The sequence below is a fragment of the Myxine glutinosa genome, chromosome 2 (genome assembly GCF_964187855.1).
Source record: "Myxine glutinosa chromosome 2, kmMyxGlut1.1, whole genome shotgun sequence".
NCBI classification, from domain to species: domain Eukaryota; kingdom Metazoa; phylum Chordata; class Myxini; order Myxiniformes; family Myxinidae; genus Myxine; species Myxine glutinosa.
This window is the reverse complement of record NC_136262.1, coordinates 2,754,111-2,777,175: the sequence shown is the minus strand read 5'-3', so window position 1 is coordinate 2,777,175 and position 23,065 is coordinate 2,754,111. Positions and strand designations below refer to the sequence as shown.

The window sequence follows — 23,065 nt, the reverse complement described above, 5'->3', positions numbered from 1 at the left end:
ATCGCAACATGAATCTGAAAACAAATCACAACATGAATCATCAAAAAATTGCAACATGAATCAGAAAACAAATCAGAACATGAAACAAAAAATAAATCGCAGCATGAATCGAAAAACAAATCAAAACGTGGATCAGAAAACAAATCAGAACATGAATCAAAAAACAAATCGCATCATGAATCAGAAAACAAATAAGAACATGAATCAGCAAACAAATCGCACCATGAATCTGAAAACAAATCGGAACATGAATCAGCAAACAAATCGCAACATGAATCTAAAAAAAATCAAACATGAATTTAAAAAACCAAATCAGAACATAAATCAAAATACAAATCGCATCATGTATCAGAAAACAAATCAGAACATGAATCAGCAAACAAATCGCAACATGGATCTGAAAACAAATCGGAACATGCATCAGAAAACAAATCAGAACATGAATCAGCAAACAAATCACAACATGAATCTGAAAACAAATCAGAACATGAATCAGAAAACAAATCAGAACATTCATCAGCAAACAAATCGCAACATGAATCAGAAAACAAATCACAACATGAATCAGCAAACAAATCGGAACATGAATCAGAAAACAAATCAGAACATGAATCAGCAAACACATCAGAACATGAATCAGCAAACAAATCAGAACATGAATCAGTAAACATAATCGAAACATGAATCAGCAAACAAATCAGAACATCGAACTGAAAACAAATCGGAACATGCATCAGAAAACAAATCATAACATGAATCAGCAAACAAATCGGAACATGAATCAGCAAACACATTGGAACATGAATCAGCAAACAAATCGCAACATGAATCTGAAAACAAATCAGAACATGAATCGGCAAACAAATCACAACATGAATTAAAAAAACAAATAAGAACATAAATCAGAAAACAAATCAGAACATGAATAATCAAACAAATTGCAACATGAATCAGAAAACAAATCAGAACATGAATAATCAAACAAATTGCAACATGAATCAGAAAACAAATCAGAACATGAAACAAAAAATTAATCACAACATGAATCGGCAAACAAATTGGAACATGAATCAGAAAACAAATCACAACATGAGTCAGCAAACAAATCACAACATTAATCTGAAAACAAATCGGAACATGAATCAGAAAACAAATCGGAATATGCATCAGAAAAGAAATCAGAATATGAATCAGAAAACAAATCGCAACATGAATCAGAAAACAAATCAGAAAATGAATCAGAAAACAAATCAGAATATGAATCAGAAAACAAATCGCAACATTAATCAGAAAACAAATCAAAAAATGAATCAGAAAACAAATCATAATATGAATCAGAAAACAAATCGGAACATGAATCAGAAAACAAATCAAAAAATGAATCAGAAAACAAATCAGAATATGAATCAGAAAACAAATCGCAACATGAATCAGAAAACAAATCAGAAAATGAATCAGAAAACAAATCAGAATATGAATCAGAAAATAAATCGGAACATGAATCGGAAAACAAATCAGAAAATGAATCAGAAAACAAATCAGAATATGAATCAGAAAACAAATCGCAACATGTATCAGAAAACAAATCAAAAAATGAATCAGCAAACAAATCGGAACATGAATCAGAAAACAAATCGCAACATGAATACAGAAAACAAATCAGAAAATGAATCAGAAAACAAATCAGTATATGAATCAGAAAATAAATCGGAACATGAATCGGAAAACAAATCAGAAAATGAATCAGAAAACAAATCAGAATATGAATCAGAAAACAAATCGCAACATGATTCGGAAAACAAATCGGAACATGAATCAGAAAACAAATCAGAACATGGATCAAAAAACAACTCACAACATAAATCTGAAAACAAATCGCAACATAAATCAGAAAACAAATCAGAACATGAATCAGAAAACAAATCAGAAGATGAATCAGAAAACAAATCAGAATATCAATCAGAAAATAAATCGGAACATGAATCAGCAAACAAATCGCAACATGAATCGGAAAACAATTTGGAACATGAATCAGAAAACAAATCAGAACGTGGATCAAAAACAACTCACAACATGGATATTTTAACTAATCAGAACATGAATCAGAAAACAAATCAGAAGATGAATCAGAAAACAAATCAGAACATGAATCAAAAAATAAATCACAACATTAAAATGAAAAACAAATCGGAACGTGGATCAGAAAACAAATCAGAACATGAATCAAAAAACAAATCGCATCATGAATCAGAAAACAAATAAGAACATGAATCAGCAAACAAATCGCACCATGAATCTGAAAACAAATCGGAACATGAATCAGCAAACAAATCGCAACATGAATCTAAAAAAAATTGCAACATGAATCAGAAAACAAATCAGAACATGAAACAAAAAATAAATCGCAGCATGAATCGAAAAACAAATCAAAACGTGGATCAGAAAACAAATCAGAACATAAATCAAAAAACAAATCGCATCATGAATCAGAAAACAAATAAGAACATGAATCAGCAAACAAATCGCACCATGAATCTGAAAACAAATCGGAACATGAATCAGCAAACAAATCGCAACATGAATCTTTAAAAAATCAAACATGAATAAAAAAAACCAAATCAGAACATAAATCAAAATACAAATCGCATCATGTATCAGAAAACAAATCAGAACATGAATCAGCAAACAAATCGCAACATGGATCTGAAAACAAATCGGAACATGCATCAGAAAACAAATCAGAACATGAATCAGCAAACAAATCACAACATGAATCTGAAAACAAATCAGAACATGAATCAGAAAACAAATCAGAACATTCATCAGCAAACAAATCGCAACATGAATCAGAAAACAAATCACAACATGAATCAGCAAACAAATCGGAACATGAATCAGAAAACAAATCAGAACATGAATCAGCAAACACATCAGAACATGAATCAGCAAACAAATCAGAACATGAATCAGTAAACATAATCGAAACATGAATCAGCAAACAAATCAGAACATCGATCTGAAAACAAATCGGAACATGCATCAGAAAACAAATCATAACATGAATCAGCAAACAAATCGGAACATGAATCAGCAAACACATTGGAACATGAATCAGCAAACAAATCGCAACATGAATCTGAAAACAAATCAGAACATGAATCGGCAAACAAATCACAACATGAATTAAAAAAACAAATAAGAACATAAATCAGAAAACAAATCAGAACATGAATAATCAAACAAATTGCAACATGAATCAGAAAACAAATCAGAACATGAAACAAAAAATTAATCACAACATGAATCGGCAAACAAATTGGAACATGAATCAGAAAACAAATCACAACATGAGTCAGCAAACAAATCACAACATTAATCTGAAAACAAATCGGAACATGAATCAGAAAACAAATCGGAATATGCATCAGAAAAGAAATCAGAATATAAATCTGAAAATAAATCAGAAAATAAATCTGAAAACAAATCGCAATATAAATCATAAAACAAATCAGAACATAAATCAGCAAACAAATCGGAACATGAATCAGAAAACAAATCGCAACATGAATCAGAAAACAAATCAGAAAATGAATCAGAAAACAAATCAGAATATGAATCAGAAAATAAATCGGAACATGAATCGGAAAACAAATCAGAAAATGAATCAGAAAACAAATCAGAATATGAATCAGAAAACAAATCAGAATATGAATCAGAAAACAAATCGCAACATGAATCAGAAAACAAATCAAAAAATGAATCAGAAAACAAATCAGAATATGAATCAGAAAACAAATCAGAATATGAATCAGAAAACAAATCGCAACATGAATCAGAAAACAAATCAAAAAATGAATCAGAAAACAAATCATAATATTAATCAGAAAACAAATCGCAACATGAATCAGAAAACAAATCAGAAAATGAATCAGAAAACAAATCAGAATATGAATCAGAAAACAAATCGCAACATGAATCAGAAAACAAATCAGAAAATGAATCAGAAAACAAATCAGAATATGAATCAGAAAATAAATCGCAACATGAATCAGAAAACAAATCAGTAAATGAATCAGAAAACAAATCAGAATATGAATCAGAAAACAAATCGCAACATGAATCAGAAAACAAATCAGAATATGAATCAGAAAACAAATCAGAATATGAATCATTAAACAAATCGCAACATGAATCAGAAAACAAATCAGAAAATGAATCAGAAAACAAATCAGAATATGAATCAGAAAACAAATCGCAACATGAATCAGAAAACAAATCAAAAAATGAATCAGAAAACAAATCAGAATATGAATCAGAAAACAAATCGGAACATGAATCAGAAAACAAATCAGAAAATGAATCAGAAAACAAATCAGAATATGAATCAGAAAATAAATCGGAACATGAATCGGAAAACAAATCAGAAAATGAATCAGAAAACAAATCAGAATATGAATCAGAAAACAAATCGCAACATGAATCAGAAAACAAATCAAAAAATGAATCAGCAAACAAATCGGAACATGAATCAGAAAACAAATCGCAACATGAATCAGAAAACAAATCAAAAAATGAATCAGCAAACAAATCGGAACATGAATCAGAAAACAAATCGCAACATGAATACAGAAAACAAATCAGAAAATGAATCAGAAAACAAATCAGAATATGAATCAGAAAATAAATCGGAACATGAATCGGAAAACAAATCAGAAAATGAATCAGAAAACAAATCAGAATATGAATCAGAAAACAAATCGCAACATGATTCGGAAAACAAATCGGAACATGAATCAGAAAACAAATCAGAACATGGATCAAAAAACAACTCACAACATAAATCTGAAAACAAATCGCAACATAAATCAGAAAACAAATCAGAACATGAATCAGAAAACAAATCAGAAGATGAATCAGAAAACAAATCAGAATATCAATCAGAAAATAAATCGGAACATGAATCAGCAAACAAATCGCAACATGAATCGGAAAACAATTTGGAACATGAATCAGAAAACAAATCAGAACGTGGATCAAAAACAACTCACAACATGGATATTTTAACTAATCAGAACATGAATCAGAAAACAAATCAGAAGATGAATCAGAAAACAAATCAGAACATGAATCAAAAAATAAATCACAACATTAAAATGAAAAACAAATCGGAACGTGGATCAGAAAACAAATCAGAACATGAATCAAAAAAACAAATAGCATCATGAATCAGAAAACAAATCAGATCATGAATCAGCAAACAAATCGCAACACAAATCTGAAAACAAATCGGAACATGAATCAGAAAACAAATTGGAACATGCATCAGAAAACAAATCAGAACATGAATCTGAAAATAAATCAGAACATGAGTCTGAAAAGAAATCGCAACATAAATCATAAAACAAATCAGAACATGGATCTGAAAACAAATCGCAACATGAATCGGAAAACAAATCAGAACCTGAATCTGAAAAGAAATCAGAACATGAATCTGAAAAGAAATCAGAACATAAATCATGAAAACAAATCAGGACATGAATCTGAAAAGAAATCAGAACATGAAATCTGAAAACAAATCGCAACATAAATCATAAGACAAATCAGAACATGAATCAGCAAACAAATCGCAACATGAATCTGAAAACAAATCGGAACATGAATCAGAAAACAAATCAGAAGATGAATCAGAAAACAAATCGGAATATGAATCAGAAAATAAATTGGAACATGAATCGGCAAACAAATCGCAACATGATTCGGAAAACAAATCGGAACATAAATCAGAAAACAAATCAGAACATGGGGCAAAAAACAAATCAGAACATGCATCAAAAAAACAATTGCAACATGAATCTGAAAACAAATCGCAACCTGAATCAGAAAACAAATCAGAACATGATTCAGAAAATAAATCGGAACATGAATCAGCAAACAAATCGCGAACATGATTCATGAATCGGCAAACAATTCACAACATGAATCAGAAAACAAATTGGAACATGAATCAGAAAACAAATCGCAACATGAATCAGCAAACAAATCGCAACATGAATCGGCAAACAAATCGCAACATGAATCTGAAAACAAATCACAACATGAATCATCAAAAAATTGCAACATGAATCAGAAAACAAATCAGAACATGAAACAAAAAATAAATCGCAGCATGAATCGAAAAACAAATCAAAACGTGGATCAGAAAACAAATCAGAACATGAATCAAAAAACAAATCGCATCATGAATCAGAAAACAAATAAGAACATGAATCAGCAAACAAATCGCACCATGAATCTGAAAACAAATCGGAACATGAATCAGCAAACAAATCGCAACATGAATCTAAAAAAAATCAAACATGAATTTAAAAAACCAAATCAGAACATAAATCAAAATACAAATCGCATCATGTATCAGAAAACAAATCAGAACATGAATCAGCAAACAAATCGCAACATGGATCTGAAAACAAATCGGAACATGCATCAGAAAACAAATCAGAACATGAATCAGCAAACAAATCACAACATGAATCTGAAAACAAATCAGAACATGAATCAGAAAACAAATCAGAACATTCATCAGCAAACAAATCGCAACATGAATCAGAAAACAAATCACAACATGAATCAGCAAACAAATCGGAACATGAATCAGAAAACAAATCAGAACATGAATCAGCAAACACATCAGAACATGAATCAGCAAACAAATCAGAACATGAATCAGTAAACATAATCGAAACATGAATCAGCAAACAAATCAGAACATCGATCTGAAAACAAATCGGAACATGCATCAGAAAACAAATCATAACATGAATCAGCAAACAAATCGGAACATGAATCAGCAAACACATTGGAACATGAATCAGCAAACAAATCGCAACATGAATCTGAAAACAAATCAGAACATGAATCGGCAAACAAATCACAACATGAATTAAAAAAACAAATAAGAACATAAATCAGAAAACAAATCAGAACATGAATAATCAAACAAATTGCAACATGAATCAGAAAACAAATCAGAACATGAATAAATCAAACAAATTGCAACATGAATCAGAAAACAAATCAGAACATGAAACAAAAAATTAATCACAACATGAATCGGCAAACAAATTGGAACATGAATCAGAAAACAAATCACAACATGAGTCAGCAAACAAATCACAACATTAATCTGAAAACAAATCGGAACATGAATCAGAAAACAAATCGGAATATGCATCAGAAAAGAAATCAGAATATAAATCTGAAAATAAATCAGAAAATAAATCTGAAAACAAATCGCAATATAAATCATAAAACAAATCAGAACATAAATCAGCAAACAAATCGGAACATGAATCAGAAAACAAATCGCAACATGAATCAGAAAACAAATCAGAAAATGAATCAGAAAACAAATCAGAATATGAATCAGAAAATAAATCGGAACATGAATCGGAAAACAAATCAGAAAATGAATCAGAAAACAAATCAGAATATGAATCAGAAAACAAATCGCAACATGGATTAGAAAACAAATCAAAAAATGAATCAGAAAACAAATCAGAATATGAATCAGAAAACAAATCGCAACATGAATTCAGAAAACAAATCAAAAAATGAATCAGAAAACAAATCAGAATATTAATCAGAAAACAAATCGCAACATGAATCAGAAAACAAATCAGAAAATGAATCAGAAAACAAATCAGAATATGAATCAGAAAACAAATCGCAACATGAATCAGAAAACAAATCAGAAAATGAATCAGAAAACAAATCAGAATATGAATCAGAAAATAAATCGCAACATGAATCAGAAAACAAATCAGAAAATGAATCAGAAAACAAATCAGAATATGAATCAGAAAACAAATCGCAACATGAATCAGAAAACAAATCAGAAAATGAATCAGAAAACAAATCAGAATATGAATCAGAAAACAAATCAGAATATGAATCAGAAAACAAATCGCAACATGAATCAGAAAACAAATCAGAAAATGAATCAGAAAACAAATCAGAATATGAATCAGAAAACAAATCGCAACATTAATCAGAAAACAAATCAAAAAATGAATCAGAAAACAAATCAGAATATGAATCAGAAAACAAATCGGAACATGAATCAGAAAACAAATCAAAAAATGAATCAGAAAACAAATCAGAATATGAATCAGAAAACAAATCGCAACATGAATCAGAAAACAAATCAGAAAATGAATCAGAAAACAAATCAGAATATGAATCAGAAAATAAATCGGAACATGAATCGGAAAACAAATCAGAAAATGAATCAGAAAACAAATCAGAATATGAATCAGAAAACAAATCGCAACATGTATCAGAAAACAAATCAAAAAATGAATCAGCAAACAAATCGGAACATGAATCAGAAAACAAATCGCAACATGAATACAGAAAACAAATCAGAAAATGAATCAGAAAACAAATCAGTATATGAATCAGAAAATAAATCGGAACATGAATCGGAAAACAAATCAGAAAATGAATCAGAAAACAAATCAGAATATGAATCAGAAAACAAATCGCAACATGATTCGGAAAACAAATCGGAACATGAATCAGAAAACAAATCAGAACATGGATCAAAAAACAACTCACAACATAAATCTGAAAACAAATCGCAACATAAATCAGAAAACAAATCAGAACATGAATCAGAAAACAAATCAGAAGATGAATCAGAAAACAAATCAGAATATCAATCAGAAAATAAATCGGAACATGAATCAGCAAACAAATCGCAACATGAATCGGAAAACAATTTGGAACATGAATCAGAAAACAAATCAGAACGTGGATCAAAAACAACTCACAACATGGATATTTTAACTAATCAGAACATGAATCAGAAAACAAATCAGAAGATGAATCAGAAAACAAATCAGAACATGAATCAAAAAATAAATCACAACATTAAAATGAAAAACAAATCGGAACGTGGATCAGAAAACAAATCAGAACATGAATCAAAAAACAAATCGCATCATGAATCAGAAAACAAATAAGAACATGAATCAGCAAACAAATCGCACCATGAATCTGAAAACAAATCGGAACATGAATCAGCAAACAAATCGCAACATGAATCTAAAAAAAATTGCAACATGAATCAGAAAACAAATCAGAACATGAAACAAAAAATAAATCGCAGCATGAATCGAAAAACAAATCAAAACGTGGATCAGAAAACAAATCAGAACATGAATCAAAAAACAAATCGCATCATGAATCAGAAAACAAATAAGAACATGAATCAGCAAACAAATCGCACCATGAATCTGAAAACAAATCGGAACATGAATCAGCAAACAAATCGCAACATGAATCTTAAAAAAATCAAACATGAATAAAAAAAACCAAATCAGAACATAAATCAAAATACAAATCGCATCATGTATCAGAAAACAAATCAGAACATGAATCAGCAAACAAATCGCAACATGGATCTGAAAACAAATCGGAACATGCATCAGAAAACAAATCAGAACATGAATCAGCAAACAAATCACAACATGAATCTGAAAACAAATCAGAACATGAATCAGAAAACAAATCAGAACATTCATCAGCAAACAAATCACAACATGAATCAGAAAACAAATCACAACATGAATCAGCAAACAAATCGGAACATGAATCAGAAAACAAATCAGAACATGAATCAGCAAACACATCAGAACATGAATCAGCAAACAAATCAGAACATGAATCAGTAAACATAATCGAAACATGAATCAGCAAACAAATCAGAACATCGATCTGAAAACAAATCGGAACATGCATCAGAAAACAAATCATAACATGAATCAGCAAACAAATCGGAACATGAATCAGCAAACACATTGGAACATGAATCAGCAAACAAATCGCAACATGAATCTGAAAACAAATCAGAACATGAATCGGCAAACAAATCACAACATGAATTAAAAAAACAAATAAGAACATAAATCAGAAAACAAATCAGAACATGAATAATCAAACAAATTGCAACATGAATCAGAAAACAAATCAGAACATGAATAATCAAACAAATTGCAACATGAATCAGAAAACAAATCAGAACATGAAACAAAAAATTAATCACAACATGAATCGGCAAACAAATTGGAACATGAATCAGAAAACAAATCACAACATGAGTCAGCAAACAAATCACAACATTAATCTGAAAACAAATCGGAACATGAATCAGAAAACAAATCGGAATATGCATCAGAAAAGAAATCAGAATATAAATCTGAAAATAAATCAGAAAATAAATCTGAAAACAAATCGCAATATAAATCATAAAACAAATCAGAACATAAATCAGCAAACAAATCGGAACATGAATCAGAAAACAAATCGCAACATGAATCAGAAAACAAATCAGAAAATGAATCAGAAAACAAATCAGAATATGAATCAGAAAATAAATCGGAACATGAATCGGAAAACAAATCAGAAAATGAATCAGAAAACAAATCAGAATATGAATCAGAAAACAAATCAGAATATGAATCAGAAAACAAATCGCAACATGAATCAGAAAACAAATCAAAAAATGAATCAGAAAACAAATCAGAATATGAATCAGAAAACAAATCAGAATATGAATCAGAAAACAAATCGCAACATGAATCAGAAAACAAATCAAAAAATGAATCAGAAAACAAATCATAATATTAATCAGAAAACAAATCGCAACATGAATCAGAAAACAAATCAGAAAATGAATCAGAAAACAAATCAGAATATGAATCAGAAAACAAATCGCAACATGAATCAGAAAACAAATCAGAAAATGAATCAGAAAACAAATCAGAATATGAATCAGAAAATAAATCGCAACATGAATCAGAAAACAAATCAGAAAATGAATCAGAAAACAAATCAGAATATGAATCAGAAAACAAATCGCAACATGAATCAGAAAACAAATCAGAATATGAATCAGAAAACAAATCAGAATATGAATCAGAAAACAAATCGCAACATGAATCAGAAAACAAATCAGAAAATGAATCAGAAAACAAATCAGAATATGAATCAGAAAACAAATCGCAACATGAATCAGAAAACAAATCAAAAAATGAATCAGAAAACAAATCAGAATATGAATCAGAAAACAAATCGGAACATGAATCAGAAAACAAATCAGAAAATGAATCAGAAAACAAATCAGAATATGAATCAGAAAATAAATCGGAACATGAATCGGAAAACAAATCAGAAAATGAATCAGAAAACAAATCAGAATATGAATCAGAAAACAAATCGCAACATGAATCAGAAAACAAATCAAAAAATGAATCAGCAAACAAATCGGAACATGAATCAGAAAACAAATCGCAACATGAATCAGAAAACAAATCAAAAAATGAATCAGCAAACAAATCGGAACATGAATCAGAAAACAAATCGCAACATGAATACAGAAAACAAATCAGAAAATGAATCAGAAAACAAATCAGAATATGAATCAGAAAATAAATCGGAACATGAATCGGAAAACAAATCAGAAAATGAATCAGAAAACAAATCAGAATATGAATCAGAAAACAAATCGCAACATGATTCGGAAAACAAATCGGAACATGAATCAGAAAACAAATCAGAACATGGATCAAAAAACAACTCACAACATAAATCTGAAAACAAATCGCAACATAAATCAGAAAACAAATCAGAACATGAATCAGAAAACAAATCAGAAGATGAATCAGAAAACAAATCAGAATATCAATCAGAAAATAAATCGGAACATGAATCAGCAAACAAATCGCAACATGAATCGGAAAACAATTTGGAACATGAATCAGAAAACAAATCAGAACGTGGATCAAAAACAACTCACAACATGGATATTTTAACTAATCAGAACATGAATCAGAAAACAAATCAGAAGATGAATCAGAAAACAAATCAGAACATGAATCAAAAAATAAATCACAACATTAAAATGAAAAACAAATCGGAACGTGGATCAGAAAACAAATCAGAACATGAATCAAAAAAACAAATAGCATCATGAATCAGAAAACAAATCAGATCATGAATCAGCAAACAAATCGCAACACAAATCTGAAAACAAATCGGAACATGAATCAGAAAACAAATCGGAACATGCATCAGAAAACAAATCAGAACATGAATCTGAAAATAAATCAGAACATGAGTCTGAAAAGAAATCGCAACATAAATCATAAAACAAATCAGAACATGGATCTGAAAACAAATCGCAACATGAATCGGAAAACAAATCAGAACCTGAATCTGAAAAGAAATCAGAACATGAATCTGAAAAGAAATCAGAACATAAATCATGAAAACAAATCAGGACATGAATCTGAAAAGAAATCAGAACATGAAATCTGAAAACAAATCGCAACATAAATCATAAGACAAATCAGAACATGAATCAGCAAACAAATCGCAACATGAATCTGAAAACAAATCGGAACATGAATCAGAAAACAAATCAGAAGATGAATCAGAAAACAAATCGTAATATGAATCAGAAAATAAATTGGAACATGAATCGGCAAACAAATCGCAACATGATTCGGAAAACAAATCGGAACATAAATCAGAAAACAAATCAGAACATGGGGCAAAAAACAAATCAGAACATGCATCAAAAAAACAATTGCAACATGAATCTGAAAACAAATCGCAACCTGAATCAGAAAACAAATCAGAACATGATTCAGAAAATAAATCGGAACATGAATCAGCAAACAAATCGCGAACATGATTCATGAATCGGCAAACAATTCACAACATGAATCAGAAAACAAATTGGAACATGAATCAGAAAACAAATCGCAACATGAATCAGCAAACAAACCGCAACATGAATCGGCAAACAAATCGCAACATGAATCTGAAAACAAATCACAACATGAATCATCAAAAAATTGCAACATGAATCAGAAAACAAATCAGAACATGAAACAAAAAATAAATCGCAGCATGAATCGAAAAACAAATCAAAACGTGGATCAGAAAACAAATCAGAACATGAATCAAAAAACAAATCGCATCATGAATCAGAAAACAAATAAGAACATGAATCAGCAAACAAATCGCACCATGAATCTGAAAACAAATCGGAACATGAATCAGCAAACAAATCGCAACATGAATCTAAAAAAAATCAAACATGAATAAAAAAAACCAAATCAGAACATAAATCAAAATACAAATCGCATCATGTATCAGAAAACAAATCAGAACATGAATCAGCAAACAAATCGCAACATGGATCTGAAAACAAATCGGAACATGCATCAGAAAACAAATCAGAACATGAATCAGCAAACAAATCACAACATGAATCTGAAAACAAATCAGAACATGAATCAGAAAACAAATCAGAACATTCATCAGCAAACAAATCGCAACATGAATCAGAAAACAAATCACAACATGAATCAGCAAACAAATCGGAACATGAATCAGAAAACAAATCAGAACATGAATCAGCAAACACATCAGAACATGAATCAGCAAACAAATCAGAACATGAATCAGTAAACATAATCGAAACATGAATCAGCAAACAAATCAGAACATCGATCTGAAAACAAATCGGAACATGCATCAGAAAACAAATCATAACATGAATCAGCAAACAAATCGGAACATGAATCAGCAAACACATTGGAACATGAATCAGCAAACAAATCGCAACATGAATCTGAAAACAAATCAGAACATGAATCGGCAAACAAATCACAACATGAATTAAAAAAACAAATAAGAACATAAATCAGAAAACAAATCAGAACATTGCTAATCAAACAAATTGCAACATGAATCAGAAAACAAATCAGAACATGAATAATCAAACAAATTGCAACATGAATCAGAAAACAAATCAGAACATGAAACAAAAAATTAATCACAACATGAATCGGCAAACAAATTGGAACATGAATCAGAAAACAAATCACAACATGAGTCAGCAAACAAATCACAACATTAATCTGAAAACAAATCGGAACATGAATCAGAAAACAAATCGGAATATGCATCAGAAAAGAAATCAGAATATAAATCTGAAAATAAATCAGAAAATAAATCTGAAAACAAATCGCAATATAAATCATAAAACAAATCAGAACATAAATCAGCAAACAAATCGGAACATGAATCAGAAAACAAATCGCAACATGAATCAGAAAACAAATCAGAAAATGAATCAGAAAACAAATCAGAATATGAATCAGAAAATAAATCGGAACATGAATCGGAAAACAAATCAGAAAATGAATCAGAAAACAAATCAGAATATGAATCAGAAAACAAATCGCAACATGAATCAGAAAACAAATCAAAAAATGAATCAGAAAACAAATCAGAATATGAATCAGAAAACAAATCGCAACATGAATTCAGAAAACAAATCAAAAAATGAATCAGAAAACAAATCAGAATATTAATCAGAAAACAAATCGCAACATGAATCAGAAAACAAATCAGAAAATGAATCAGAAAACAAATCAGAATATGAATCAGAAAACAAATCGCAACATGAATCAGAAAACAAATCAGAAAATGAATCAGAAAACAAATCAGAATATGAATCAGAAAACAAATCAGAATATGAATCAGAAAACAAATCGCAACATGAATCAGAAAACAAATCAGAAAATGAATCAGAAAACAAATCAGAATATGAATCAGAAAACAAATCGCAACATTAATCAGAAAACAAATCAAAAAATGAATCAGAAAACAAATCAGAATATGAATCAGAAAACAAATCGGAACATGAATCAGAAAACAAATCAAAAAATGAATCAGAAAACAAATCAGAATATGAATCAGAAAACAAATCGCAACATGAATCAGAAAACAAATCAGAAAATGAATCAGAAAACAAATCAGAATATGAATCAGAAAATAAATCGGAACATGAATCGGAAAACAAATCAGAAAATGAATCAGAAAACAAATCAGAATATGAATCAGAAAACAAATCGCAACATGTATCAGAAAACAAATCAAAAAATGAATCAGCAAACAAATCGGAACATGAATCAGAAAACAAATCGCAACATGAATACAGAAAACAAATCAGAAAATGAATCAGAAAACAAATCAGAATATGAATCAGAAAATAAATCGGAACATGAATCGGAAAACAAATCAGAAAATGAATCAGAAAACAAATCAGAATATGAATCAGAAAACAAATCGCAACATGATTCGGAAAACAAATCGGAACATGAATCAGAAAACAAATCAGAACATGGATCAAAAAACAACTCACAACATAAATCTGAAAACAAATCGCAACATAAATCAGAAAACAAATCAGAACATGAATCAGAAAACAAATCAGAAGATGAATCAGAAAACAAATCAGAATATCAATCAGAAAATAAATCGGAACATGAATCAGCAAACAAATCGCAACATGAATCGGAAAACAATTTGGAACATGAATCAGAAAACAAATCAGAACGTGGATCAAAAACAACTCACAACATGGATATTTTAACTAATCAGAACATGAATCAGAAAACAAATCAGAAGATGAATCAGAAAACAAATCAGAACATGAATCAAAAAATAAATCACAACATTAAAATGAAAAACAAATCGGAACGTGGATCAGAAAACAAATCAGAACATGAATCAAAAAAACAAATAGCATCATGAATCAGAAAACAAATCAGATCATGAATCAGCAAACAAATCGCAACACAAATCTGAAAACAAATCGGAACATGAATCAGAAAACAAATCGGAACATGCATCAGAAAACAAATCGGAACATGAATCTGAAAATAAATCAGAACATGAGTCTGAAAAGAAATCGCAACATAAATCATAAAACAAATCAGAACATGGATCTGAAAACAAATCGCAACATGAATCGGAAAACAAATCAGAACCTGAATCTGAAAAGAAATCAGAACATGAATCTGAAAAGAAATCAGAACATAAATCATGAAAACAAATCAGGACATGAATCTGAAAAGAAATCAGAACATGAAATCTGAAAACAAATCGCAACATAAATCATAAGACAAATCAGAACATGAATCAGCAAACAAATCGCAACATGAATCTGAAAACAAATCGGAACATGAATCAGAAAACAAATCAGAACATGAATCAGAAAACAAATCAGAAGATGAATCAGAAAACAAATCGGAATATGAATCAGAAAATAAATTGGAACATGAATCGGCAAACAAATCGCAACATGATTCGGAAAACAAATCGGAACATAAATCAGAAAACAAATCAGAACATGGGGCAAAAAACAAATCAGAACATGCATCAAAAAAACAATTGCAACATGAATCTGAAAACAAATCGCAACCTGAATCAGAAAACAAATCAGAACATGATTCAGAAAATAAATCGGAACATGAATCACAAAATAAACCTGTAGTTTTACCACACTTTGCCTCTGAGTTTTTCCCGATCGCACGTGCACAGGGAGTGAGATAATCCTTACTCTGTCTGCCTGTCTGGAAATCAAACAAAATTGAAAATCATTCCAAACAGGAAACTCACTCTTTTTGTACTCGTGTTATAAATGACACAAACAACAAGCACAAATAACTAATTTAATTAGTCAGATAGGGTGGTGTAAAAGACGCTGCATCAACGGCGGTACATGTCTAGAATTTTTTTTTCGACAACCTTTAAAAATCCTTATTTTATTTCAATTTAATTATATATTTGAACACTGTAGAACACAAGTCACATTTTATGGGACTTTTAAAAACACATTTAGCTGTACTTGGACAACATATTACAGCATTTTTCATCATCTTGACCAATTAAATCTTTCACTTTTTCCAAGTCCTTTTTCTCAAGACTGCACAGGGTGAGAAGTTCTATGAACTCTCTCGATATTTTAATGATACCAAGAGTGCCGATGTGTAAATCTCAATGAGGATTTAATACAAATTAAGCGAAAAAGGATCTTTTATAACCTGTAATTGTTGGTGTTTGTGCTGTTTCCATGTACTTTTATATATTTTATTTTGCTTTGAGAAGTATTATATTCCCTTTTGTGTGCTCCCCGCAGTCTTGTAAAGGGCACCTGCTATGATAGAATAATTAATGTCACTGTTGGAACCACTACATTAAAGCTTGTGGTCGTGCTTCTTATTCCTCAATGCCAGAAGCACAGGCTTTTAAAACAAGCAAAATTGTGATTACAGGAACTAATTTTTGTTCCAAGTAAATGGATTATTACCATTCCGTAGTTTCATCCGCAGCTAAATGGAATACTGCTGCTCTCCCCTCTGGGCCGGTGCTCCTGCCTCACACCTAGCTCAGCTTCAGGCTGGAGAAACAAAAGCTTTCAGAATCATTGGAATCTCCCATGATGAAGCTGATTGTGAGGGCCTTTCTCTCTCTCACCGCAGACAGGTTGGTGGTCTCTCTGTCTTCTACCGACTCCTCTCCGGCCTTGCTCCCCCAGCTCTCTCTGTGCTCTGTCCCCCAAATATTCCGACAGGTCGCACAAGATCTGCCTGCAACCCTCTTATGGTTAAACTGCCAAAATCTAGTCTCTCTGCTCACCTTCACTCCTTCATTCCTCTTTTTTCCCGCCTCTGGAACAAACTCCCTCACTATCTTCAATCCCACTCCTCCCTCCAGGTCTTTAAAAGAGCTGTTCACCACCATCTCTTATCTTCCCCCATTCAAAACCTTGATCTTTTCTACCCCCAATAAAACTTTCAAAATTCATCTCTTTCAATCTCCAACTTCTTTCCTGAAATTCCTCATAGTGTTCATTGGTTTTATACAGTGTACACCCCCTCCCCCACCACCAGCCCTCTCTCTTCCACAGACCTACCGACGTCCCTGTTCTCTCCTGTTGTTGTGCTTGAGTGCTTCCCTCTCTCTCCCCCTCGTCTCCCGCTCCCTTTATTTATTGCATGTTTTATGTGTCTGTGCATGTTTCCACGTGTAACCTTTCCAACGGTACCATTTGTATTTTTGTACGAGAGCTCAAACTCATTGCAATACCGGTAATGTGCTACTGACGGAGAAAAAAAACCGCTCTATATTGCCTCGGCCTCTGTAGTTTTGTGAATGATAATAGTAAATGATCGTCGAACCCCTTTATTAGTGTGTGTAAAATATAACCAAAATATCATCGGCTTGTTCTTGTCACCTAACCAACTCATCCCCCAAGTTTTGTCATAACTCGTCCACAACTTTTTCAAATATCATGTTATTTATTGCTTTCTGCCCGATCTCTGAATGGTGAAGAATCACTTAAAAATAAATAAATCTCGTATCCGAATTAATATTCAGATCTTCACCAAAATCGAATCGATTCGTCCATGTCACATACATGATCTCTCTGCCAAATTTCGTCCGAATCCATCCACAAGTTTTTGAGATATCTTGTTCACAGACAGACAGACAGACAAACAGACAGGGGTGAAAACATAACCTCCATCCACCTTCGGTGGCGGAGGTAATGATTGAGTCCATGTACAACCTTTTGGCACCTCCTCCATGGTCACTCACAGTGCTTTCAAACGTTCTTTGCTCATCCCCTGACACTTCCGAATGAGGTAGCACATCGCCTCCCCTGCTGTAGTGACGTCACGGGGTGTTGCCACCGGCGCCGCCCATACCAATGACCAATGATGCGACACCTGGCAGTGCACCCACCGGGTCCTTGTGATGGCCGGCGCCATGCCAGAAGCCATGATGTACTCAGGGAGCAGACTGTGAGGGGGGAGTTTATTGGCCCAAACATGAACCAAGACGCATCCTAATTATACCCTCTCCATGTCCTTACCTGGCCTGGTTCACAGACAGGAAACTTATAAATTACACATTCCTATATATCGAATGCCTATGTCAACTATACCACCTGTCCCAGGCATTTAAATTGTTTTTTGTTGTTTTCATCAGGTTAGTTTGAGTACAAAGCAGACACGGATGGGCTTTTCATTTTGGGATTGTCTCTAGTTTTATGTTGTTACCATCTTGGCATTTCCTTTGCTCTCTTCAAGGTTACAAGCTGCTTGACCACATTGAGGAAGATCAATACACACTTATGCTAACAGTGAAAGACAAAGGTGACAACAATCTGGGAAACACAGACCTTACAGAAGTCAGGATCACCTTGCTACCAAATCTGTGGGTCACACCAGAGCCTGTGGAAGTTCTTGAGAATTATGTTCCCAAAAGTCCGATCCTCAAGGTAAAACACTGCTTCAGCTGAATGACGTCATGTTTACTATGTTTTGATGATATTGTTACATTTATGGGAGGGGGTGGGGGGGTGGGCAGCTAGACATTACCTTAGAAGACATAGAACTGTATAGAGTAGCATGGTCCATGTGCGAGTAGGAAGCAATCTTGGTGAAAGGAAGTGGGGACCTGTTAGCTTAAGGATTGTGTTTGAATGTGCACAATATGGAGGGTCATGTTTGTGATAAGATAGAGGGAGATTAAGATTAATTAACCGTGTGTAAAACCTCCCAGTAACCATCCCCGGGTGCACTGGGTTAGAGTTGACATGGGTCCAGAAGAACGAAACAGAAAGCAATGGGAGAGGGGCGGAGCTATGATCGTCTTCAAAAGGGGATGGAGCCCAATGCCTGGATGGGTGGAGGGTTGTCAAGGGAGACGAGGGAGGAGCCAGTAGCTCTCGGGTCCGTGTGCTGTGAGAAGCGGGAACAGTTTTGTGAGGAAACTGCACGAGATCTGACGAGAGCTTCCTTGGTGTGAGTACTGAAGAGGGTTCTGAGGAGATTTGGAGAGCACCAAGATTGTTTAGGGGTCACGCCATGAGAGGTGAACACGGGAGTGTTGTGACAAGGAGGTTGTTCTGAGGGGATTGTTCTGAGGAGAAGGGGGAGAAGCCTGGATCGAGTGAGTTGAGTGCGCTTGGGAGCTTGCAGTTTGTGAGGAGAACCAAGAAAGTTCTGAGGAGAATTGAAAGGTGGACAGCTTTAAGGAGGTCGTCCTGCCTGCCTGCCTTGGCCCTGATGCTGTTGTCATCTTCCCCCATTGCCTGGTCATCGTCCTATTCGTCTCCTCAGCACCTCTTTGTTGTCAGGATTGTCTGATCATCCAGCACATCGTCCTGCCCATCATCTCCTCATCCGCTGCCACCAGAGATAAGTCACCCGGTCTTATCCACCACCCCATCTGTGCTTGTGGCTGGAGAGAGGCACCTTCGTTTTTATAGGATTTATTTTCCTATTTTTTTTACCTCATTGTACATAGTTATTATAGAATTCATCTTCTCTAGGTATTTTGTTGTATTTTGGAAATAAACCCGTTTGTTTTTAAATGATATAAGGTGCCTCGTGTTTCTCCTCAGCCTGCACGTGCGAGCATAATACACCGCCATAACTTTACCAAAGCCTCAGAGTTTAAGCCTTTTTTGGTCCATCCGTTCAGAAGTGGCGTTAACCGGCCCGTGAACATAACAATACAAACAAAATTTTTGTATTTGGGACAAAGCTCCACCAATATTGTAGATACTTTGTACTCAGTGGGTATAGCGAGGTGTATATGTATTATGGCATTGGGAGGCGAGGTATTAGAGAGCTTCGTAAGCGAACCTCTGGCAATTGCATGTATATGTAAATCCATTCAAAATTTCACTGTCATTCCCTATTCCCTTGGGAACAAAATTTCATGTTGTCATTTCAAATGTCCCTTCCATGATCCGCCATCTTGTCCCTTCCATGATCCGCCATCTTGCTCATGTGATCTTGCTTTGGTCTGGCGCGGCCGATAAATTATTTTCACCTGGTGATTAAAATCAATATGTTACAATACAGTACTGTACAGAACGGATTTTGAATTCGAAACCACTCATCATTTACGCCAGCTACACCCGCTTCTTTTTTCCACCAGCTACACCGACTTCTTTTTTCCACCAGCTAAACCGGCTTCAGTTTTCCACCAGCTACACCGACTTCAGTTTTCCGCCAGATACACCGACTTCATTTAAGCCAGGTACACCGATTTCAGTTTTCCGCCATCTACACCGACTTCAGTTTTCCGCCAGCTACACCGACTTCATTTATAATTCTAAGCCCAAGATCAGACAACCTAGCCTAGCTAGGCCTAGGCCTACAGATATTTGCGAGGGCTGCGTACTCGATCGACTGACCATTGTCGACGAAGCTCTCACTCTACGCAATGCGTATTTTCATATTATTATTATTATTATTATTAAGGAGGTGAGGTATTAATAGTGATGGCCATCTTCGATCTGATCTCGAAACAAGTTGACGTGTATATGTAAGCCATCATTCATTATCTGTATGCTAAGTTTGAACACGATCGGTAACTGCATGCCCGAGAAATGGTTGAGGACGTTTTCAACATCGCGTTTTTTTTTTACAATTAAAATGGCCGCCAGTCGGCCATCTTTGATCGCATTGTGAAGCAAAATGAAGCGCATATGTATCTCATCATGTATTGTCTTTGTGCCAATTATTAACAAAATTGGTCCATACATGAGCGATATATGGTTGCGGACGGATGCACGGACACACGGACCGATGGAAGATACCCAATCCATAAACCCCATTTCAGACCAAGTCCAACGGGGGCTAAATGGAATTGTGTCTGTCTGTTTGCCGTGCTATAACCTGACAGCAGATAAACGGATTTCAATGAAACCAACGATGTTGGATTCAGGGAACTTCCAGGAAGGTTTTTCATGCAAAAACGGGAGGGAACTTTGCGTGTGGGTACATGGGCACACGTGGCGAAACTGCAAACGCCAACTTGCGACCCTGGTTGTCCCCACACAAACGGCAGGATCTCCCAGGAATCCTTTTTTGATTTTGTTCCATAGATTAGCCATCACAACCATGTCGAGGAAACAGAAAAACCCCGTTTGTTTTAGCATTTAGACAAAGACAGGGTCGAGGAGATCTCAGAGTTTGTTTGCTGCCATTGATGAAAAGAAAGAAGAGAGAGGGGGAGTGACAAATTATTTTTATTTTGATCTTCCTCTTGGTGTGTTATTGCATATCATTCACAATTCAGCATCTAAAATTGCTGTGATAAATGTCTTATTCACAACTTCTTCACTCCCCCTGAGTGTATCGCTAGGCCAGTATCTATACACCGCCTAATTTAATTTCTTATCCATTAACAACCACCGTTTCTTTCAGAAATTACACAAAGATTGGTATTCCCATCAGCGAAGTGATGGATCTTATGTTCTCGTGTTTATATATACTAGGGCATGCCCGTACTATATCTATATCTAAAATTATATCCCCCCCTCTATTTACATGAAATGGTTTGGTCCATGAAATGTTTTGGTCCATTCGCAACGCCAAAGCGAACGGCGAACGCTTTACATGAAATGGTTTGGTTCATGAAATGTTTTGGTCCATTCGCAACGCCAAAGCGAACGGCGAACGGCTTGCGAGTACAGTGACAATCCCCCCGGGGTCCCCCCCTCTATTTATATCCCCCCTCTATCGAGAAATTATTATTTTCTCCGGAAGAAATCGAATTACGTACCGTAATGGCGCACGCGCTGGGCTCAGCATCAGCTCGCTCTCACATCGGCCACGCCTACGCAATAACGCGTTCTGTGATTGGATGCCGGAAGTGCAGTCCTCACTGTCCGGAAGGTCGTATATCGCAGTTACGATGAATCGCAAATTCGTTTTTATTAGTTTTAAAACATAGTTTAACGCCAACATAGTTTGCAAACGTGAAATAAATGAATACGCTCTCAAATGTGCCATCCGAGGCAGAGTGTGTTCGCCACGTTCGGCACACGCGATAGCTCGCTGCTCTCTGATTGGTTGAATCGTTTTTTGGACATAGCTCGGTAAGTAATTGTCCGATTAATATGAAACCTTGAAAAGGCACATCCTCGGGTCCCCAGCAATATACCTGGCAAGTTTCAAGTATATCGGACCCGTGGTTGTCGAGAAACAGCGGTCACAGACAAACAAACAAACAAACGTACAAACAAACAAACACACAGAGATTACTGGAATTATAGATAGATACACAGGAGAATCAAAAAGATTTTCCTCCCCCCATGAAGGAGTGAATGGTTCTGCACTCG

General features: G+C 33.7%; 1 protein-coding gene across 2 annotated transcripts in view; it reads left to right on the top strand.

Moving 5' to 3' along the window:
* The window catches only part of LOC137422091 (cadherin-17-like), a 327,803-nt gene that overhangs the window by 106,271 nt on the left and 198,467 nt on the right, over positions 1-23,065 (top strand). For both annotated transcript variants that reach the window (XM_068108842.2, XM_068108841.2), the window contains exon 7: positions 19,014-19,204. In XM_068108842.2, coding sequence (XP_067964943.2) covers positions 19,014-19,204 — 191 coding nt within the window. The remainder of the gene's footprint in view (positions 1-19,013; positions 19,205-23,065) is intronic.